At 60.1% G+C, this 22105-nt stretch overlaps 1 protein-coding gene across 1 annotated transcript in view; it reads left to right on the top strand.

The window, feature by feature from the left end:
- Window positions 1–22105, top strand: part of ITPR3 (inositol 1,4,5-trisphosphate receptor type 3) — a 36806-nt gene that overhangs the window by 2918 nt on the left and 11783 nt on the right. The window contains exons 2-38 of the mRNA XM_026053141.1: window positions 2673–2743; window positions 5606–5727; window positions 7892–7978; window positions 8165–8329; window positions 8445–8543; window positions 8683–8766; window positions 9242–9388; window positions 9527–9622; window positions 10412–10462; window positions 10982–11124; window positions 11346–11445; window positions 11708–11868; window positions 12565–12706; window positions 12939–13100; window positions 13265–13437; window positions 13592–13711; window positions 13958–14140; window positions 14220–14471; window positions 14728–14872; window positions 15048–15195; window positions 15572–15768; window positions 15929–16058; window positions 16594–16651; window positions 16842–17007; window positions 17201–17365; window positions 17568–17636; window positions 17855–17980; window positions 18146–18268; window positions 18487–18687; window positions 19115–19366; window positions 19541–19666; window positions 19997–20122; window positions 20275–20395; window positions 21155–21339; window positions 21445–21593; window positions 21728–21836; window positions 21981–22071. Of these exons, the coding sequence (XP_025908926.1) occupies window positions 2673–2743; window positions 5606–5727; window positions 7892–7978; window positions 8165–8329; window positions 8445–8543; window positions 8683–8766; window positions 9242–9388; window positions 9527–9622; window positions 10412–10462; window positions 10982–11124; window positions 11346–11445; window positions 11708–11868; window positions 12565–12706; window positions 12939–13100; window positions 13265–13437; window positions 13592–13711; window positions 13958–14140; window positions 14220–14471; window positions 14728–14872; window positions 15048–15195; window positions 15572–15768; window positions 15929–16058; window positions 16594–16651; window positions 16842–17007; window positions 17201–17365; window positions 17568–17636; window positions 17855–17980; window positions 18146–18268; window positions 18487–18687; window positions 19115–19366; window positions 19541–19666; window positions 19997–20122; window positions 20275–20395; window positions 21155–21339; window positions 21445–21593; window positions 21728–21836; window positions 21981–22071 (5045 nt within the window). The remainder of the gene's footprint in view (window positions 1–2672; window positions 2744–5605; window positions 5728–7891; window positions 7979–8164; window positions 8330–8444; window positions 8544–8682; window positions 8767–9241; window positions 9389–9526; window positions 9623–10411; window positions 10463–10981; window positions 11125–11345; window positions 11446–11707; window positions 11869–12564; window positions 12707–12938; window positions 13101–13264; window positions 13438–13591; window positions 13712–13957; window positions 14141–14219; window positions 14472–14727; window positions 14873–15047; window positions 15196–15571; window positions 15769–15928; window positions 16059–16593; window positions 16652–16841; window positions 17008–17200; window positions 17366–17567; window positions 17637–17854; window positions 17981–18145; window positions 18269–18486; window positions 18688–19114; window positions 19367–19540; window positions 19667–19996; window positions 20123–20274; window positions 20396–21154; window positions 21340–21444; window positions 21594–21727; window positions 21837–21980; window positions 22072–22105) is intronic.

Genomic DNA, 22105 nt, shown 5'->3' on the forward strand with positions numbered 1-22105 from the left:
ATGATGCCGGAGCCTGGGACATGATATCCCCCCACCTTGCATCCCCTGGAGCAGGAAGGTGCMAGCTCCAGGGCTGTTCCCATCCCCGGCTGCCCCACAGGACCCTCGGGGACCGGCAGCTTGCGGAGGGGCAGGGCTGGGAGCGGAGCTGCTGAACTCAAGGAGCAGCTTTGCTGGCTGCAGCCGTGATTGCGGGTGGCTTTAGAGGGTGGAGCAGCTCCGGGCAGCGCCGCTGGTTAAAGGGTAACTGCAGCGCTGCCGGGCCGGGAGAGCTGGTGCCGGCACACGGGGGATGTGCGYGGGACCGCGCCGCCCGCCTGCTCCCCATGGCCAGTGCCCTGCGTCCCCCGTCCGGCTCCGACTCCGCTTTCCGGGCGGGAGCAGGACAGCAGCACCGGGCCCCTTCCCGTGGCAGGGCCGGCAGTGCTCGCGGGAGCCCTCTCCGTGTTTCCCTTCTCCTGCTTCCCTTCTCAGCTGGCTGCCGTCCCCGAGGATGGCCGGGGCCGTCGGATCCGTGCGGATTCCAGCGCCGGGAAAGCCGCTTCCCCGAGCGGCGGCGGCGGCTCTGCCTCGCGCAGGCCGAGCGCCCTGGCCCCGCTCCAGCAGATCACTTTGTGCTCGGTTTGGAGCATGCCGAAAGCCCCACTGGAACCGCTCGCGCCGGCTTGCACGGCTTAAAGCTAACCAGATGCTCGCCTGTGTGYGCCGCCGCACCCAGGGCGACGAGCAGGATGGGGACCCGGCGCTGCAAAAGGGACAACGTGGTGGGTTATCCATGCACCAGCCTGCGGCTTTTCCAAGGTTCTCTTGAGGTCTCCTTGTCCGTATTTGCATGGACACCCGGGAAAGGCCGGGTCGGCACCTCCGTGCCCGGCATCCTGCTCAGGGTGCAGAGCTCCTGCAGCTCCAGCAACGGAGGCAGCTCTGCTCTAATATAGATTATTTAGGCAAATTGTGTCCTGGCCCCAGCGGCAACACAGGTGACTCATGTCCAGCACGTCAGGATCCTCTTATTTTCAGCAGTTTTTCCCTGAAGGATGTTAAGCTGCAGTATCAGTTTTTAAAAAAACACTTTGTACTCCTGCAAAGCATGTAATCCTGGGATTAAAGATGCTGAAACTGCTTTGAGATTATTAACTAATGAAGACTTCCAGCCTGGCGGGTTCTATCTCCCATCCCGTGTTGTGGATCAGGAGCGCTGGGCATGGAGACGTTGCAGGCAAACTTTCCAGCYGGAGCTGGTGTGGGTGGAAGATTCCTGAGTTTTGCAAAGCAGYGCTGTTTACTTCGGCACTGGAAATGGGCTGCACAGGTCAGGTGCTTCCTTGGAGACCCTTAGCCATGACGGAAGACCTTTTTTAAGTGCACAATGGAGCTTTCTGCTCCTTCAGGCACTGGAGGGAATGGGGCGCTTGCTGCTTTGCCGCTCGCACTSGGCACCGGGAATTGCTGCAGATCCCGGCCCTGCAAATCCCGGTCTGGGAGACGCGGGTGACCTGGGCTGCCTGCGTCGATACCCCAGGACTCTCCTTTGGCTGCAGCAACGTTTGTGCAACCCTGGTTTGTAAAAGCAACATCAGTGGAAACCGAAACAGGCGGCACCGGCAGCGGGGCTGGGCAGGGCGCGCACGTGGGTACAGCCCTCGGCGCCAGCTGCCTCCTCTCTGCTCCCGTTTCGCTCCTCTTTCTTCATCTCTTTCCCTGCCTTTCCAAGCCTCAGCCCCACAGGAATTTGGGAAATGTGCCCAACTCCATCCTTGTTGTCTCATCCCATGGAAAAGGCCTGTTAGGTCTCGAGTCCAGTGCTGCTTACGCTGCCAACCACAGGCGCAAGGCAGGTCCTGTGCAGCAAAAAGCTCCAGGAGCTGTTACTGGAAACCGATGGATTTCTGGGTTTTACAGTCCTGGAGCAACACGGGGTGACTGTTGTAGCCACCGTTTTGCACATATGTGACTATGTGTTTGGCACACGGCCTGGCAGCTCCAGCCTGGATCCAAGCTCACTTCCTTTTCCCGYGCCTCATCCCGCCTCCGGTTCCCGGGTCCTGGCTTTCCGCCGGTGCTCCCGCCGGGATCACATCCTGGCTGCRTTCCTTGCTCCGCTCACAGGCTGGGCGGCCGCGGGGATCCCGGCTGGCACAGGAGGGGACGGGATCCGCACCTCCTGRCCCCAGGCAGAGAGGCGGATCTGGCGATAGGAGCCGGCAGAGCCCGTCCCGCTGGAGCGGAGTCCGTCCCGCCGGAGCGCCTCCTTCCCTTGACAGCTCCGCCGCGGTGCCCGGCCATCCCACGTGTCAGGAGATGCTGGTGCTGCCCGGCCTGGCCAGTTCCTCCCCTTGGCAGCATCCCCTTCATCCCAAAGTGGCGGGGAAGGCGCATGGCATCCAGGGCAGCACCCACGGGATTTGGCTCTACATTGGGAAAACAAGGAAAGGGGGATAGGGAGATGTAATGTGTCCAGCGGACAGAGCTGGCCCCACTGAGGAGATAAAGGTTATTGGGGGGTGCCCTGGAGCCTCTGGCCGCGCTGTCCCCCAGTTCCATGTGCAAATTCATTGAGTGAAAGCAGAGTCCGTTTTTCCTGGTGAAATGGGGAGGAGGGCGGCCAGGGCAGGGACCCCCCGCGCTCGCTGCCATCTCAACCCCTGTCCCGCTCCTGTCCCCCTGTGCAGGCTGGTGGACGACCGGTGYGTGGTGGAGCCAGCGGCCGGAGACCTGGACAACCCGCCCAAGAAGTTCCGAGGTGAGATCGGAGCCCCYGCGCGCCCTCTTCCTGGGCYGTGTCCCTAGGGATGCTCACGGCCRAGCATCCCACGTGCYGGGAGCGCGGGCAGGGACGAGGGCRGCTGCACCCGCCGCCTCTTTCGCTGCAAGCCCGTTAGCTCTAAGCTCTAATTAGGGCCGCGCCTTGGAGGGAGTGGGGGATTAAGCTGCGGCTTGCAAGGCTGGGAGAGGCGTTAARCCCTGCCTGGCAGCCCCAAGCGCTGGGCCCTCCGGAAAGCGGGTGAGTCAGCGGAGGGCCAGGAATGCATCGCTCCCGTGCCTCCCTGCGTGGTTTTGCAAGCCCCGGGGCAGGTCTGCGAGGTGCCGGCGGCTCTTGGAGCAGGACAGGAGGCAAATACKTGAGATGTGGCTCCCCATCGGAGCAGGAGTCGCCGCAAGGAAGCGGCTGCTCCGAGCCTGGAGGGTCTCGTTGCTGCCCCGCATTCCTGCCCCGAGCTGCTATTTGTGCTGTGCCCCGTGTGCTGCACGCTGCAAACTGCAGGGCAGGAGGCTGCTCCCCAGGAGCATCCCAGGCTGGTTTGGTTCCCGGTATCTGTTGCATTCCTGGACATCGGTGGCCATTCCCGCGGATGGGAGCAGCTGGACGCAGCTGCGGGGAGGCCTGTGCTCCCGCGGCCGTGCTGAGCAGGTCCCCGTCCAGCGTGCCGCTATCTCCCTGCCCGGACATGGGCGGGCATCAAATCTCTTTTCCAGACCCAGGTCTGGTCTAGACTCCGCTCTGCTCCATGCAACCCCTATCAGGATATCCAGCCGCTGCTTTTAATGGCCGGAAAAGTAGCGGTCTCCCTGCTCGATGGCTATCGCTGCGAGCAAGGTAAAAATAACAGACCCGTTCTGTTTCCCTGCAGCAGCAGCAAGGGGCTTAAGAGGATTTTAATGTGCGGCCGCCGTCCCCACATCCTGTGGCCGCTCCCTGCCCTATCCTGCACTGCCGGAAYGTGGCCACAGCTCTTGGCTCCGCTGGGGATGTGGGGACATGGGGACTTGTCTGGCGCTGCAGAAGGGGAGATGATTGCTCCCTCTGTGCCTCAGCGCTGCATCCAAAGGGAGCCGTGGGTGTAAGCAGGTTGTGGAGACGCTGGGCGATGCGGGAGCCTGTCCCTGCCTGGCCCGCGCGGTGCCTGGGCTGGGCCCCGAGAGGTGCCTGGCGCCTCCTGTATTTGCTTTTCTCCCAGTTCCTTCCCTCCCCGCAAGGCTCTTCCCAGCCCCGCGTCCAGGCATGTTCGGGAAAAGCCAAGAATGGGGTTGGATCCCAGGCTGGAGGGCAGCGGGGGGCTGCGAGCGGCTCCGCTCCCCGTGCGCGGGCAGAGCCGCAGCCGGCAGCGCCGGTGCCGCAGGACGCTCCCGCGCTGCCGGAGACGCGGCGGTTCCTCCGCGCGGCTCCGCGGGCGCCGTCGCCCCTGCGCCTGCCGCCCTGGCCGCGCTCTGCTCCGCAYGCGGCCGCGGCTTTCCTGCCCCCTTGCAAACAGGGCGGCAGCGCCGCGTGCTAAAGGCGCCGTGGGAGCCTGCCTTTGTGCCAGCCCCCGGGACTGCTCCGTGCCTCGGTGTCCCCACTTGCAGGACAACTTTGCAGCAAGAGATGGGGCGCAGCCAAATTCAGCCCGGGGTATCAGAGCACCCCACCGGTTAGGCAAGGCCGTTTGTGCACTGATGTCTTAATAACTCTTATCTTATGTTTCCCCTCTTCCCCATGCCCCAGTTTCTCCTTTCCACCAGCAGCTATTGCAGCCTAATTAGCAGTGTAAAGAAAACAAACCAAGGTGCTGCAGGCAGCCGAAGGGCTGCCCTAGCCCTGGTGCGAGCGAGCGCAGCAGAGCGCCCCGACAGCAGCCCCGGCCCCTTGCAAACCCCAGCGTCCCCGCGCTCCCTGGCGCGGGACCTGCCATTAGCAAACAGACCTGCAAAGCGAAAGGTGAAACTTGGCCTGGGCCCAGCAGCGGGGCCGGCGAGATCCCTGCTCCGCGCTGGTGTGTTCGTCACTCCCAGGTAAATAAACACGCGCTCGCCAGCGCCTCGGCCCCGCGCCAGAGATGCAATGATTTTCTTCTTGTGTCTGAAGTTTCTGGGCTGCTATTTCATTAGTAATTAGGCTGACCCAGCTAAGGAGCCTTTCCTGCCCTCACCCTCTGCCCCACGGAGCTGCTGATCCGGATCCCAACTGGGACGCCGGCTTGAGATTCCCAGAGATTTGGTCTCATGCTTCAACTCCCCTGGTCCAGGATCTGGACCCTTCTTCTCCAAACAAGGTTTTTKGGGGCCTTGAAGAGTGGCTTTTTGCATGCAGATTTATAGGAGCAGTTGCTTATTGCTTCCGGCACTGATGATTTAGTGTTTTCATGAGGAGTTGCAGGAGGGCGTTTGCAACGGTGGCGTATCCCGATGGCCACCGCGGGGCTGGCAACCCAGCCCCTACCTTCCCAAGCTGCTTGGTCGTTCCCAATAGGAACGCTTCCATCAGGAGACCAAGAAGTGAATAGAGTAGACTCATTACGGTTAGAAAAGATTTTCAGGATCATCAAGTCACCACCACATCTGCTAAAGCACGTCCCTCAGTGGAGGTACTCTTGGACAGATTTACCTAGATTTGCACCTGATCCTGCAGCTGATATTGAGTGATGGGACCTGCCACCCGCCCTGGCCAGGGCTGGCTTGGACCCTCGGAAGGAACCTGTGTCATTCTGCGTGTTGAGGGGCTGCTCCTGGCATGGAGCTGTGTCCTGGAGGCGGATGTGCTCCTGCCCCGTAGGTTGTCCCCGCGGGACGCAGACCGGTGTGGAGCGCGGTGCCGAGCAGCCTCACATCCAGCTTCCTCTTGTTCCAGATTGCCTCTTCAAAGTGTGTCCCATGAACCGCTACTCTGCCCAGAAGCAGTACTGGAAGGCCAAGCAAACCAAGCAGGACAAGGAGAAGATCGCTGACGTGGTGCTGCTGCAGAAACTCCAGGTGAGCAGAGGACACGGCACCCTCCTTCCCCGAGGCGAAGAGCCTGCAGGGTTGGGTGGCTGACACCCAAACCTCCCGCTGGGAAGGTCCTGATGTGATTTCCGTCCTGGAAAACAGCATGCATGGGGGCGCAGGACCTCTCTTGGATTTTACAGTACCCAGAGCATCACTTATCTGTCCCACCACCCTCTTCCCACCRCAGACCATTAGCCACAGCCACCTAGTGCTAGAGGAAGGATTCCAGTAGCCATCAGCTTGCAGTTAATTGGGGCATCTTCTAAATGGGTGAAGACCTCTGCAAGGTGCCTGGCCTTGCTGCAGTGCCTACAAGGCCTGAAGGGCTGAAGCCCCGGGGTGGCCCAGCCCCAAGGGAGAAGAGCTGCACCGTGGGCTGTGCTTGTTGTGAGATGCCCTTAGCTGGCCTTGGATGGGCTCCCTTTTCCCTAGGAAGGGGCAGATTTACCTTGGCTCCCATCTCCAGTTCCCGATCGCTCCTTTGCTTTCATGCCATGCCTGCGTGTCTGTCCTTGGCCGCACRGCCAGGCTGTTCCCTGCGCTCCAACCCCTTGCTTGCCATAAATAACCGAGGCCTCCGTGGCTGTGGAGCCCGCGCCGGGCTGGGACACGCTGCGGGCAGGACCTGCTCCAACGGGCCCAGGGAAGTTGGAGGCTCCTGCCGACTTCCACAAGGTTTGGAAAGGGCCCATGCTAAACATTGCGTAACCGTGTCAGACAGCTGGCAAGGCTGCGGGGATGATTCATGGAGCTGAAGTTCAGGAGGGATTCGTTAAATCATCTAATGAGACTTCAAGCAGAGTACAGGCTGCACAGAGCCCCGTTTTTCCTGCACCAAGCCTAGTGAGCGAGGGCTAATAAAATGTCTGGAAGGAGCATCCCAGCTCCTGCTGGAGAGGCCAGGCCGTGGTTGGTGCATCCTGCTGCGTCTAACCACATAACACGCGGAAACACTTGGTTTTCCCACTTTCGGTTAGCGTATCCCTTGCAATGTCAACACCTGTGCTCACTGGCAAGGAGAGACGGGCTCGTTTCTGAGCCTGCCTGGCTGAACCTTGGCCTTATTTGTCTTAAAGAAATTGTGGAATTTCCTTGTTCCTCCACGCTGCTCCTGGGGCTGCCCTTCTGGGAAGTGCCCAAGTGCATTTGAATGCAGAGCAGCAAACGAGCCCGGGAGTTTGTGCAATTTACTTCCCGTGCTGGCTCTGCTACGAAGCCCCTTGATGTCCTGGCAGGGAACTGAAATCCAGCCTTGATTTATCAGCATCTCCTGCTGGCTGAGAACATCTTTCAACCCAAGGAGATAATTTCCTGAAATAGCAGCAGCCCAGGTGTCGCGAGGAGAAGCCGGCAGGCAGAGATGCCTGCTGGTGCCTTTCCAAGCTCGGGCTTTTGTGCCTTTGTTTTTAAGTGGGTTTGAGGCTTGGTATTTTCTCAGCTGGATAATTGTAGGTGCAGCCGGATGCCGGGGAGCTCGGTGTTGATGGATGCCTTGCCGAGCCGCGGGGCTCCGCGGGGCTGCGCATTCCCATGCTCACGTTCGTCCTGCCGCATCCACAGGGTTTTCCTTGCTCGGGTTGATTCCTGGTGGGAGCTGCTGCTACTTCATGGGCTGAGCAGACCTGGACCCCTGAGGCTTGGCAGGGTTCCCACTTTCAGTGTCCYGGGGCAGGAGGTGACAAGATCAACCCGTCCCAGGAGCAAATTCCTGCCTTACAGCCCAGGTGCTGGCACCGGCTGCTGGAGCAGCCGCATGGAAAATGCCTGTGGTTTTGGAGAGAGGGGCCCTGCGCTCCTGGGAAGGAGCTGAGCACTCATCCCATGGCAGATCCCACCCTACAGGGGCATCGGATCCTGCTGCAGTGGGCTGGAACCTGCCATGTCTCCCACACCGCTGATTCCCTGATTCCATGGCCTGATTCCCATGGCCCTGCCACGGGAATGGTTGGAGATTCCCCATCCCTTTGTCTGTGTGTGGTGCTTCCTGGTGGAACCTACCAGCTGGCACTTGACCTTGTGCTGCATTTCTGGACTGATAGAGATGTGCCCGGGTGCTGTCCCAGCCTGTCCCCTGCCCTCGTGCTGSGGCGAGGTGGCCCTGGGGGACTGGCACCCACTGAGCTCCCCTCTCCTCTCCCACCACGGGCAGCATGCGGCCCAGATGGAGCAGAAGCAGAACGAGACGGAGAACAAGAAGGTGCACGGGGACGTGGTGAAGTACGGCAGCGTCATCCAGGTAGGGACTGCCCTGCCATCCCCTCCGCGAGCTCCGCGCTCCGCTTCCCGCCTGCTCCAGCCCATGGGATTTGGGGGGAAATGCAGGGGTGGGAGCAAATGTGAGCGGGAAGGTCTCRTGGCCCTGGGGTCCCCCAAGTCCCCAGGCTTTGCGGTGGGCGGCTCAGTGTCGGTGCCTGCTTTGCAGCTCCTGCACATGAAGAGCAACAAGTACCTGACGGTGAACAAGAGGCTGCCGGCACTGCTGGAGAAGAACGCCATGCGGGTGACGCTGGACGCCACCGGCAATGAGGGCTCCTGGCTCTTCATCCAGCCCTTCTGGAAGCTGAGGAGCAACGGAGACAACATGAGCGTGGGCAAGGCCACAGCAAAGGCGTTGGGGCTCGAGTGCAGTGAGCCCCATGTTGCTTCATCCTGGGGTGACAGGCATTGTCCTCACCCCCCTCATCCTCCCGTGTCCCTTCCAGGTGGTGGTGGGGGACAAGGTGATCCTGAACCCCGTGAACGCCGGGCAGCCGCTGCACGCCAGCAACTACGAGCTCGCGGACAACGCCGGCTGCAAAGAGGTACCGGGGAGGCTGTGGGGGTGCTGGGTGCCTTGGGGGCTTGTTCCCTGGATTGGGGGGTGTTTGGGTTTTTTTTTTTTTTTTGCTTTTTTTTCCAGCCCCATCTCCAATGTCATGAGCTCCCTCCCTTGCTCCGCAGGTGAACTCAGTCAACTGTAACACCAGCTGGAAGATCAACCTCTTCATGCAGTTCTGTGACCACCTGGAGGAAGTGCTGAAGGGGGTAAGGGAGGGGTGTCCGTCGTGCCGCGGGCGCCCCCGCGATCTTGCCGCCAGCCGCTTCCCTCTCGGAGGACAAGTTTGGGAGCAGCAAAAAGCTTTTGGTGGAGCTGACCGGTGCCTGGGAAAGGAACTTTCCCCGCGGAGCTATTGTTCGGAGCCGAGGTGCTCCAGGATGCAGCTGCCTCCCTATCGATCGCGCTGATCTCCCAGATCCCCATCCCCAGGCGTGCACTTCTCCCCGCCAGCCCACGTGCGTCCTCCTCCCAGCGGCCTTAAAGACTTAAACACATGGACGAGCTGCGCCCTTTATTCTGGGGCAGAAAGTGCTATTTTTGCAACCAGTTTACAGCTGGGAGAGTGGGAGTGCAGAGTAGCGATTTGCATGAGCAGGGCAGCGATGCTGTCGCGGTGGATGTGGGGGTCCCTGTGGTCCCCGCTGCTGTCCCATGGGCCTCACCACCRTGTCCCTGTGCCAGGGGGACGTGGTGAGGCTCTTCCACGCGGAGCAGGAGAAGTTCCTCACCTGCGACGAGTACAAGGGCAAGCTGCACGTGTTCCTGCGCACCACGCTGCGGCAGTCGGCCACCTCGGCCACCAGCTCCAACGCCCTGTGGGAGGTGGAGGTGAGCGGGGACGGGACGGAGAGCGCGTCCCTGTCCCAGCGTCCAGCCTGGATGCTGCAGGCCCCACGGGGGTGCCGTGCGTGCCCTGGGGGGTGCCTGCAGGCAGGGCGCTCCTGGTGAGCCCCGTGCTTCTCGCAGGTGGTCCATCAYGACCCGTGCCGCGGCGGAGCTGGCCACTGGAACGGCTTGTACCGCTTCAAGCACCTGGCCACGGGCAACTACCTGGCGGCAGAGGTAAGGGGTGCGCTGGAACCCGCCCCACCGCTGCTGCTGCCCCATCCCCGTCCTCTGGTCCCTGGTGGCATCCAGAGCTGTCCTGGCCTGTGGGAGGTGTTGGCAAAATCTAGGCCTGGAAACACCGTCTGCTGCTTTTTATTTCTGCTCCCCGCTGAGGCCGGTCAAGGCCTCCCAGTAGCGGCACRGAGAGGTTTCAGCAGCTGCAAAACGCAGCCGATGTGACACTGCTGCGCTGCCACAGCCCCTTCGTGTCCCGCACCACGGTCAGGGCCGTACGGATGCACCGCGGATCCGGTGCTGGCGAGTCTCCCTGACTCGTGATGATGACTGAATGCGGCTGCCCAGGGCTCTGCCTCCAGTGCTAACCTGGAAAGCAGCAAATCCTGAGGCTGACACTAAATTTCCACAATGGCTCTTGGATTTGGGTGCCTTAAAACCAAAGCTGTTCAGGTAACATATGCAGAGGAGAAGAGCTCCCCATCCAGGGCTGCTGTTTCTGATCTTATCTTGCTTGGTGAGAGCGCACCCGGGGCCTTGCAGGGTGTGCAGCAAGTGCTCGTCTCGCTACGAGTACAAGCCCTTGGTCTGTGAGCCACACGGGTCACTTGTCCTGATCCCTCATGCGTCAGCGGGTGATGTCCCACCGCCCCCTCTCCAGGTGTCCTCTCTGTTTCAGGCTGCTGGTGACATGATGGAGGAAGGCAGGAGTAGAGATAACRCCCCGTGCTCAGGGTCTTGGAGTCAGAGCATTGATAGCCTCTCTCATCTCCCTCTTTAACTTTTCAGGAGAACCCAAGTTATAAAGGAGACGTGGCCGAGCCCAAGGCAGCGCCCACGGTGAGCTGTGTGCAGCCCCGCTAGCCGAAACGCTGCCGCCGCTGCCCCAGCCCGCACGTCTCTCCGCGCCTGCCCAGGGCGGCGAGCAGAGCGCGCCGCGAGCACGGGGAGCCGCTTRCTGCCGCAGCCGCCAGCGGGGACAGGGACAGCCCGGGGCTGCCGAGCAGAGCGTCCCCGCGCCCAGCACCATAGCRTAGCGTCCCAGTGCCCGGTGCATGTTGCATCCCAGGCCAGAGGTTGGCAGGAGAGAGACTTGGCCTAGCAGGGGAGAGACTTGGACTAGCAGGGAACGTTGTCAGCTCTGCTGGGATAAGGTTTGGAAATGGGGTGGCCTCCCAGTTCGCGTGTATCACATCGTGCTCTTCCAGCCCCTCTCCATGCTGCTAAGCCCAAGCGCCAGCTTCTGCTCTGAACGTAGCTGCTGTGCATCCCCCCGGACCCCGTGCACACAGGGCGGCGAGGCCGGGCTCGCTCCGGGCACCGCTCCGGGCACCGCTCAGAGACACTTTCCTGGTGCAGGGGAGCAGCRGCCGCTCCAGCCGCAGGAACACGGGGGAGAAGATCAAATACCGCTTGGTRGCCGTGCCCCACGGCAACGACATCGCCTCCCTCTTCGAGCTGGACCCCACCACCCTGCAGAAGACAGACTCCTTCGTGCCGCGGTACGTGAGCAGTGCATGCGTTGGGGCAGACCTGGGTGCTGCTCGGTGCCCGTGGTCTGCGCTTCTATCCCTGGGCTGTGTCAAAATGTAAGAAATCTGAGGGACTGCAAAACAGGAAAGCAGGGAGAGCCCCATGGATTAGTCATGTAGCATAAGGTGTTGGTGCTGGGGCCAGGGCTGTCCAGCGTGGGCTGCTCACGGCCGCACCGCGGTGCTTGCAGGAACTCCTACGTGAGGCTGCGCCACCTCTGCACCAACACGTGGATCCAGAGCACCAACGTGCCCATCGACATCGACGAGGAGCGGCCCATCCGCCTCATGGTAGGGCTGGCTCTCCCTCCTGTGGCTTGTCCCGCGTGCCCCGGGCCCTGCCAGCTTTGCTCCTTCCTCCTCCTCACCCTGGAGATCCCTTTTCCTTGGGGGCTGGAATATGCAGGTGATGCAAAGGGGCAGGAGGAAACCAGCCTGGAGCGCAATGGTGGGGACAAACTGGCTCCTCTGGGCAGGGGCAGGTGTGATGGGTGAGCCCCGAGCATGTTGGGCTCTGCAGACCCCTCCATCCAGGCTCCCCTTTGCTTTCCAGCTCGGCACCTGTCCCACCAAGGAGGACAAGGAAGCTTTTGCCATTGTCTCCGTGCCTGTGTCCGAAATCCGCGACCTGGACTTTGCAAATGATGCCAGCTCCATGCTGGCCAACGTGGTGGACAAGATGAATGAAGGTTTTCTCAGCCAGAATGACAGGAGGTAAAAAATAAATAAATGAATAAAGTGTCATTTCTCCTTGGAACTGGGGCCGTGCCTGGCTCCTTTGGAGCCCTAAAGCATCGCTGTGACACGGGGTCCYCTGCCCAGGTCTTGGTGCCAGCGCTGCCTCATTTTCCTGCCGCCAGCCCCGCTCTCTCCCTGCTATTCCCTGGGGTCTGACAAGGAAACGGGATAACACCAGAGCCGCTCCAGCCTCTCCTTGGCTGTTAGAAAAACAGCGGAGGGGGAGATGGCCCCAAGATAGGGCCGGCCCCGTTAGTCACAGTATTATTTTTAGGTGGGTGGGTTCCTGGCGTTTCCTGAGCAAACACAGATAYCCCGTGGGACGGAGCGAGCTGCTTCCGCCCCGCCGGTGCTGCTGAGGTGACTAAGGGGCAGCGAGGTTCAGTGCAGAAGCCCGGCGTGAATCATGAGCGAACGTCCGTGCCGGTCACCCGGGGCACCTGGCTCGGGAATGAAGTTTCCTTAGGAACAGGAGGGCTGTAAAAATCTCATGCTTCAGGGCAGCAAATGGGGGAGAGGATCAGGCAGCAGCATCTCCGGCAGGGTTTGAAGCTGAAGATGGGCTTGTTGGACCTCCAAAATGTGCCTGATACCTCACTGGCAGCACGTTGTATATTGGATGGACTGAGCGTGGGGTCCTGCTGCCCCATCGGCACTGTGCCCCTTTGGCAGGTTCGTGATCCAGCTGCTGGAGGACTTGGTGTTTTTCGTCAGCGACGTCCCCAACAACGGTCAGAAYGTGCTGGACATCGTGGTGACCAAGCCCAACCGGGAGCGGCAGAAACTCATGCGGGAGCAGAACATCCTCAARCAGGTGAGTGGTCCCAGGAGCGTGCCTGAGTGGAGCTGAGCTCCGGCAGAGATGTCCCACTCTGCATGAGGCCACACCAGGGGCCAGGGCTCCCCAAAATCCCTGTGGAAGAGGCTGAACTTGCCTTGAGCTCGTGCTGTGGTGGCATGATGAGCCCTCCTGCCAAGCATGGCCAGGGTCCGTCGGAGAGGGAAGGAGAGGGATGAGGCACCTCATGCTCTCCACTTTTGGGCAGATCTTTGGGATCTTGAAAGCCCCGTTCAAGGACAAGGGCGGAGAAGGGCCCTTGGTGCGGCTGGAAGAGCTCTCGGACCAGAAAAACGCTCCCTACCAGTACATGTTCCGCCTGTGCTACCGCGTGCTCCGGCACTCCCAGGAGGACTATCGCAAGAACCAGGTGCGTTGGGTCATCCTGGCCCCCATCGTGGGACCCCCATCCCAACACACGTTGCACCACCCTAGGGAGGTTGCAGAGGTCTTGACGGGGGCCATTGCCAAACCTCGGCCCCCCAGCAGGATGCAGCTCCATCCATTGCTTCACCTTCTCTCTGCCCGCTGCAGGAGCACATCGCCAAGCAGTTTGGCATGATGCAGTCTCAGATCGGCTACGACATCCTGGCCGAAGACACGATCACGGCCCTGCTGCACAACAACCGCAAGCTGCTGGAGAAGCACATCACGAAGACGGAGGTGGAGACCTTTGTCAGCCTGGTGCGCAAGAACCGCGAGCCACGGTGCGTGTCCACCAGGGCCATGTCCCAGGATGGGGCTGGAAAAGAGCTTTGTGCAGCGTAACGGGTGGGAAACCACCTTGGTTAGGGGCAGAAAGAGCCCCTGTGGACACCCCCTCTCACCATGAGCCCTCTCTGCTCTGCCCTTGTCTCCCAGGTTCTTGGACTACCTCTCGGACTTGTGCGTGTCCAACCACATTGCCATCCCCGTCACACAGGAGCTGATCTGCAAATGTGTGCTGGACCCAAAGAACAGCGACATCCTCATCAAAACTGAGTGAGTGACCAGGGCAAAGGGTCTTCTGGCCTTGGGCTGTCCCCTGGGCTGGGTACCTGGCGCTGCCTCCTGCCACCTCCTTTGCTGCCCTATTCCCTGTGTGAAAGCCCACGTGACCCCCTACTCCTATAGGCAGAATATCCCCAGTGTAGGATGAGGGGTGGGAACCTCCCTGTATGACAAGGTACAGCCAGACACTCCCAATCATGGGGTTGCACCCCAACTTTACCCCTTTTCCACGCCGAGGCTGAGGCCAGTGAAGGAGATGTCCCAGACGCACGAGTACCTGAGCATCGAGTACTCGGAGGAGGAGGTCTGGCTCACCTGGACCGACAAGAACAACGACCACCACGAGAAAAGCATCCGGCAGCTGGCACAGGAGGCCCGGGCAGGCAATGCCCACGACGAGAACGTCCTGAGTTACTACAGGTGATGATCCTACCCGCTCTTTCCCCAGGCTCTGGGGGACAGGGTGGCCTCACTCTCTCCTCCCCTCGCTGCCAAACAGGTACCAGCTGAAGCTGTTTGCCCGCATGTGCCTGGACCGCCAGTATTTGGCCATCAAGGAGATCTCCCAGCAGCTGGGTGTAGACCTGATCTTCCTCTGCATGGCAGACGAGATGCTGCCCTTCGACCTCCGGGCGTCCTTCTGCCACCTCATGTTGCACGTGCACGTGGACAGGGACCCCCAGGAGCTGGTGATGCCCGTGAAGTTTGCGCGGCTCTGGACTGAGATCCCCACGGCCATCACTATCAAAGAGTGAGACGTGTCAGGGCTTAGAGGGCCTTCGAGGGGTGGGATGCCAGATCCTGTGCAGGGACTGGGGGTGTGGGCATTTGTGGAGTGAGTTTGGCAGGTCTCAGCTGGGAAGGAAAAGGGCTCCAGYGTGATAATGAGCACCAGTTCTGGCTGTGACAGCTCTTGGTGACTGCCTGGATGGTGCTCCTTGGAGGCTGAGCGAGAGGGGCCTTGCTGCCTCGCTTCCCTCCAGCTCACCCCCCGTCTCCCCTTGCAGCTACGACTCCAACCTCAACACCTCCCGCGACGACAAGAAGAACAAGTTTGCCAGCACCATGGAGTTTGTGGAGGACTACCTGAACAATGTGGTGAGCGAGGCGGTGCCCTTYGCCAACGACGAGAAGAACAAGCTCACTTTTGAGGTGCGAGAGCTGCGCGGGGGTGACGGTGCCCTTGAGGCTGCGAGCCATAGAGGGCTGCAGTGCTGCTGGCACCTCGCAGCACGCGGCTTGCTTTGGCCGGTGCCCATTAGGAGACCGTAGGCAGCCCTGGGGACTGAGCGTGGAGAGGTCTGGAGTTTCCTTGTCCTTTCCTCAGGTCGTCAGCCTTGCCCACAACCTCATCTACTTCGGCTTCTACAGCTTCAGCGAGCTGCTGCGCCTGACGCGGACGCTGCTGGGCATCATCGACTGCGTCCAGAACCCCCAGCTGATGCTGCAGGCCGTGTACAGCGACGAGGTGACGGGTGAGTCCGTGTCATCACCAGCAGAACTTGGCACGGCCCCGGGGAAAGGGTTTTCTGTGATCCACCCAGGACTTACCAGTTCTCCAGGAAAAAAAAAAATCTCTATATGAGTGTGATCTTGTGACAGTGGGAGACGGGAGGTGTCACCGGGAGGCCCTTGGCCTTTCCCAGTGTAGGATGCAAAATGAGCAAGAAATGCTGCAAATATCCCAGCAATAACACAGGCGTGGCTGTGCCAGGGGAATAGCAAGTCCCTCCTACGCCTTCTCTGGTTCAAGTCTAAAGCATTTTCCAGTTTAAGTGGGTCCTAACGTCAGCCCTCTCCCACCTTCCTTTCCCCATGCATTAATCCTGCCCACCACGGCTGCCTCCCTAGGGAAGAACGTGCGGAGATCGATCCAGGGCGTTGGGCAGATAATGTCCACCATGGTGCTGAGCAGGAAGCAGTCCATCTTCAGCCCTCCAAGCCTCAGCTCCGGGTCTGCCCCAGAGCAAGTAGACAGAGGGAGGAGCATCGAGAATGAGAACATTGTGGTGATGGAGACCAAACTGAAGATCCTGGAGATCTTGCAGGTGGGGAGGGAGAAACCAGGTTGCTGATGCTTGGGAAGAAGGAGGGAAGCGCTGGGAGCTGMAGGGTGGACCCTGGGCTGGTGGGAGCAGTGGTCTGATGCAGAGACAGCTGGCATGACGAGGACTCACTTGTGCTTTCTTCTCTCTCTACTGCTACCAGTTCATCCTGAACGTGCGCTTGGACTACAGAATTTCCTACCTGCTTTCTGTTTTCAAGAAGGAGTTTGTGGAAGTCTACCCCATGCAGGACAGCGCGGCTGATGGGACAGCTCCAGCCTTTGACTCCACAAGTAACTCTTCCCCTTTGCTTCTGATACGAGTTAAACTTGGCAAACTCCACAGGCTGGGATTGCAGGTGATGGAGGCAAGAGCTTCGGTGGCTTTTGCCTGCTGCAGTGGGGGATGCAGGGGCTGATCAGGAGGGAGAAGGCATCCCATGTTCACCATGGGCAGAGAGGCTGCTCCCACGTGCTGGCACCTGGAGCGATGGTGATGGGACAGGTCCTGTGGGGTCTCGGCCTCTGAACAGCCTCTCGGCCTCTGATGGCCACAAACTGAAGCATCTAAAGTTCCACAGGAACTTAAGGAAAAATTTCTGAACAGTGAGGGTGACAGAGCGCTGGAACAGGCTGCCAAAAGACTTTGTGGGATCTCCTTTTCTGGAGATCTTCAAAACCATTTGGACGCAGCCTGTGCCACGTGCTCTAGGTGACCCTGCTTGTGCAGGGGGGTTGGACTAGATGATCTCTAAAGGTCCCTTCCAACGCTGAGCATTCTGTGATTCTGTGCTGCCTTGTTCACCTCCTGCGTTCCCTCTCCCTSCAGCTGCAGCCATGAACCTGGACCGCATCGGCGAGCACGCAGAAGCCATGTTCGGCGTGGGGTGAGTCCCCTGCAGTGCCCGCCTGCCCCGGGCTCTTCCCTCTCCTGTACGTACTCGGTGCAGAGCCTGCAAGCTGCAGGCCATGAAGAGGATGGGGCTATAGAGGCTCACGCAGCTCTCGCTCTTGGCCCCGAGCGGTGTCGTGCTCCGGTGCAGCCGCTGACACCAGGCGCTTTGGTCTCGGCTTCAGGAAGACGAGCAGCATGCTRGAGGTGGACGATGAAGGAGGGAGGATGTTTCTGCGAGTGCTGATCCACTTGACGATGCACGACTACCCGCCGCTCATCTCTGGCTCCCTGCAGCTCCTCTTCAAGCACTTCAGCCAGAGGCAGGAGGTCTTGCACACCTTCAAGCAGGTAACCCATCGGGAGGCTCTCCTGGAGCCCCTGTAGGTCTGTGCTGGGCTGCCTGTGCAGCACGTGGGACACATCTCAGCCGAGGTGACTGCCTAATGGGCCCTTTTCTCCTGAGGGACATCTAGGACAGGAGGGGAGTTGGGTTCCTGCCTCTGGCTGGATTCACAGGGACCCCCTGGGAATTTCATTGCAGGTTCAGCTCCTGATCTCAGCCCAGGACGTTGAGAACTACAAGGTGATTAAGTCGGAGCTGGACAAGCTCCGCACCATGGTAGAGAAATCGGAGCTCTGGGTGGACAAGAAAGGCAGCACCAAAGGAGACAGCGCAGTGGAGGGGAACAAGAAGGAGAAGAAAGAGGTGAGAAGCCTGAAGAAGACTCCAGGAAATGGGGTGAGAGAAGAGGAGGGAGCACAAACCTAATGTGCATCTCCCCTTGATGGGTCACCCATGCCTCTCCCTGGAGGAGAGCCAGAGCGGGTCCTGGCTCCTAATTCCCCCACTATCAAGAGGCTCATGGGGAGCAGCAATGAGACCTTGACCCATTTCTCCCCCCTTGCAGCACGCTGCTGATGAAGAGATCATTTCTCCAGGAGAGAAGAGCAGTGAGAACTACCAGATAGTCAAGGGGGTAAGTGACACCCCAAACCCTCTCTGGCAGCATCCCCAAGGCCACCTGGTGAGGAGAGGGACGGGGTTTATGAGTGGGTGCCAGGATTTGTGAGCAATGCACAAAGCGAGGCCTGGAGGTGGTACCTCTGGATCTCAAGCAGGCTCCCACTACTGATGGGTGTCCTGATGGACTCCCAGTCTCAGGTCCCTTCTGGGCCGTGGTTGTTCTCTCCCTAGATCCTGGAACGGCTGAATAAGATGTGTGGGGTTGGAGAGCAAGTGCGGAAGAAACAGCAGCGTCTGCTGAAGAACATGGATGCCCACAAAGTGATGCTGGATCTGTTGCAGATCCCATACGAAAAGGTGGGTGAGCAGAAGGAGGCTGGACTCTACGGCTCTCAAAGTGCCCAGGAAAGGGGCTGGAGGGTGCAGGGACTCCTGGTGACAGGGCAGCATCTGGGGCAGCCTGTTCCTTCCTCTCCATCCCCTCTCTGACTCAGGCCATTTCTGTTCTCTGCCCTTCCTCAGGGTGACRTCAAGATGATGGAGATCCTGAAATTCACCCACCAGTTCCTGCAGAAGTTTTGCGCTGGAAATCAGGAAAACCAGGCGCTTTTGCACAAACATCTCAACCTCTTCCTGACACCAGGGGTAAAGTGATAGGATTGAAGGATGACTGCAGGCAGTGGCATGGGGAGAGACTTTGGCACTATTCCTGGTGCTGGAAGGGTGCAGACCTGCAGCAAGTAAGGTCAAGAGATGGAAAACCTGGGAGGAGACCCCCGAGAGAGCAAGAGGGTTGGGACACTGCTATTCCTCATGGCCTTGCGCAGCCCCCCGGCCTCACTTTGTCCCCTTGTGTCCCGCAGCTCTTGGAGGCTGAGACGATGCAGCACATCTTCCTCAACAACTACCAGCTCTGCTCGGAGATCAACGAGACGGTGCCGCAGCACTTCATCCACTGCGTGGCCACCCATGGCCGCCACGTGCAGTACCTCGACTTCCTGCACACCATCATCAAGGCCGAGGGCAAGTACGTCAAGAAGTGCCAGGACATGATCATGACCGAGGTGAGAGCCCCTCTGCCTGCGTGAGCCTSTGGTGGGCAGAAGGATGTGGTGCCCAGGAGGAGCAGCGTTGGTTTCTCCCGAGGGAAAGAGCCCTTCTTTGCTGTGCTGGTTTGCTGCAACCAGCTCTAAGGTTCTGAAGAGGGGTCCGAGAGCTGGTCACTGCTTTGGAGAACGTGATCCCCTAGACTGGGATTGTTTTTTCCCTTTCTGTTTGTTGGTGATGTGCTGCAGCAGGACCTCCCATGGGTTGTAAGTTTAGTTGCACTGCAAACACCATATTTTCCCTGCAAATACATGGCACTTTCATCCCTGACTGTACCTCGGGGCAGCCCCTCTGCATGCCCTGGGCAGAGGAAGTGGTTTGTGTGCTCTTGAAGTTTTTTCATCCTCCTTCTCCAGAGTGGTGACCACTAAGCTTCCTCCACAGCTCACCAATGCCGGGGATGACGTGGTGGTTTTCTACAACGACAAAGCCTCTCTGGCCACGCTCCTGGAGATGATGACGGCAGCCCGGGACGGGGTGGAGGAGAACAGCCCCCTCATGTACCACATCTCACTGGTAGACTTGCTGGCTGCCTGCGCCGAGGGCAAGAACGTCTACACGGAGATCAAGTGCACGTCCCTGCTGCCTTTGGAGGACGTGGTGCGGGTGGTGACGCACGAGGACTGCATAACCGAGGTACGGTGTGACTGGCATGGAGCTCAGGGGTAGAGCGCGAGGGAGAGGACCGGCTGGGAGGTGATGTCCCTCCAGAGCCTCTTGTTGCCATGAATGAGGGTCTCCGTGACACGGATGGTGAGTGATGCTGACCTTCCCATTGCTATGCCTGTGTCCTCCTCCCTCCCTCGGCAGGTGAAGATGGCCTATGTGAACTTTGTAAACCACTGCTATGTGGACACGGAGGTGGAGATGAAGGAGATCTACACCAGCAACCACATCTGGACTCTCTTTGAGAACTTCACGCTAGACATGGCACGGGTGCGTGAGGAGGGTTGGGACATGGCACRAATGGCTGCAGCCTTGGATGGGGACAGGTTGGCCTTACCGAGACTCACTCAAAGCTTGCGACCTCCCCAGGACCAGATGTGCAGCTTGGACACCATGAGGACTTACGTAGCCTGGGGGGCTGCCCACACACACTGGGGAGCAATCAGGGCTATCTAGGGTGTATCCAAGAGCTGGGGTAGATCCAGAATCCAAGTCCTCCCCGTGCAGCAAGGCTGCTGCGTGCCAGTCGGCATCCAGCCGGGATGCTCATGAACGTCACCACGATACCTTGGAGCTGTCAGCRGGCTCTTTTCCTTGCAGATGTGCAAGAAGCGAGAGAAGCGCCTCCCGGACCCCACCCTGGAGAAGTACGTGCTCACGGTGGTGCTGGACACYGTCAACGCTTTCTTCAGCTCCCCTTTCTCGGAAAACAGCACCTCGCTGCAGGTAATGGAGCCCTGCAAGGCTGAGTCCTCCCTGGGCACTTCCTTTAGGAAGCAGCTCTTGGGCTGAGGAGACCTGGGGAGAACGGCGGCTCACGCAGCTCTAGATCTGGAAGGGTCTCACTGCGGTACTGACCTGCCTGCTCTCTCYTTCAGACCCATCAGACCATAGTTGTGCAGCTTCTGCAGTCCACCATGAGGCTGCTGGAGTGCCCCTGGCTGCAGCAGCAGCACAAGAGCTCGGTGGAGGCCTGCATCCGGACGCTGGCCATGGTCGGTAAGGAGCCCTGCCGCAGGGATGCGTCACCGCCGCCGAGGAGGATGCAGCCTCCCTTGGCTGCCTCCGCTCTTGGCAGCGATCAACAGCGGTCTTCTCAGCTGGGGGTCTTGGCAGGGTGCCCTGGTGAGGGGCTACTGGCCCAGAGCAGGGAGGTTTGGCTCCAAGATATGCATTTCGAGCTGGGGTCTCTGGAGGCTACCCTGGTGGTCTGGGAATAGCCAAGGCTGCATTTCTTTGGGAGATTCCTGGTGTGTCCCTGCTGGCGAAGGGCCCGGAAAGCGAGTCAGCGTTTAGGGCAGTTCTCCCTCCGCAGGACTCTGCCCTCAGCCGCCCRCGGCCCTTTGACTCAGAGCAGGGCTTGTTAGCGCCGAGTCCCCGCCCGGAAAGGATTGCTCCCTGCTTAGGTGCTGGGTGGGGATGCGAGCTTCGCTCCTAGGATTCCCCTTTGTCATTTTAGGCAGGGCTCTTCCAGGCTCGGAGCTGAGCTTTCCCAAGTGAAAGCTGGTGGCCGTGCTGCTGCCCCCGGTGCCACGGCCAGGCCAGGTCTCCAGCAGTGCTTTGCAGCAGAGGGGAGCGATGCGGGGAAATACTCAGCCCTTCCCTCACTTGGGGGAGCTTCATTCGGTGTTTAGCTTAAATCTTGGTTTGGAAGAGCTGGTGAAGGGCTGCCTGGCCAAGGCGCTGCGGTAGCGTCCAGCCCRTGGCTTGGGCTGCCTCCCCATTGCTGGCCCTCAGCCCAGCTCCCCCTGCCCGCAGCCAAGAGCCGCTCCATCGCCCTGCCCATGGACCTGGATGCCCACGTCAGCTCRCTGCTCAACAGCAGCTCCACCAGCACCGTGCAGAGGAACACGTCCAGCTACAAGACGGCCACGCGCACCTTCCCACGTGTCTCCACCACCCCCAACCAGTGGGACTACAAGAACATCATAGAGAAGCTGCAGGTGCGGGCGGGGAGGAGGGTGCAAGCCAGCAGCAATCGGCACTGCAATGGGTCCCTCTCCCGTGCTGTTTGAGTTGGCCCTAAAGGTTGGTGCTGTGATTTTTAGGACATCATCAACGCCCTGGAGGACCGCTTGAAACCCCTGGTGGAGGCTGAGCTCTCGGTGCTCGTGGATGTCCTGCACCGGCCGGAGCTGCTCTTCATGGAAGGCACGGAGGCCTACCAGCGATGCGAGAGTGGGGGCTTCCTCTCCAAGTAAGGGTGCTCTGCAGCTGCCGCAGCGCTCGGCGTGTTGGGGCAGCTGGAGTTGTGCTCTAGGGTGGCCTGCAGAGCTGGGCGGTGGGATCCGCTCCAGGCTGTGTAACGGTGGCTCTGCTCTGCGTGGCCAGGCTGGTGCAGCACACCAAGGACCTCATGGAGACGGAGGAGAAGCTCTGCATCAAAGTGCTGAGGACGCTGCAGCAGATGCTGGTGAAGAGGAACAAGTATGGTGAGAGGGTGAGCATCGCAGCGCCCCACYGGCCCTTCTCCTCCACCTGGTAGCCTCCAAAGACCCGCTGCAAGCCACGGGCCCTCGGCCTCGTTCCGCTCTAGCGCTGGCCCCAGAGCTGGGAACCTGGTGACGTTTATTTGTCTTGGCAGGGCAACCTACTGCGGAAAATGCTCCTGAACAATTACCTGCAGAACAAGAAGTCCAGCTCTAAAGGGGAAATTGTGGACGCTGCTGGGGGAGGTGAGTGCCCCTCTCCTGCACTTTCCCTGCTCTC

Source organism: Nothoprocta perdicaria, unplaced genomic scaffold (genome assembly GCF_003342845.1).
Source record: "Nothoprocta perdicaria isolate Ctin4 unplaced genomic scaffold, notPer1 scaffold_97, whole genome shotgun sequence".
NCBI classification, from domain to species: Eukaryota; Metazoa; Chordata; class Aves; order Tinamiformes; family Tinamidae; genus Nothoprocta; species Nothoprocta perdicaria.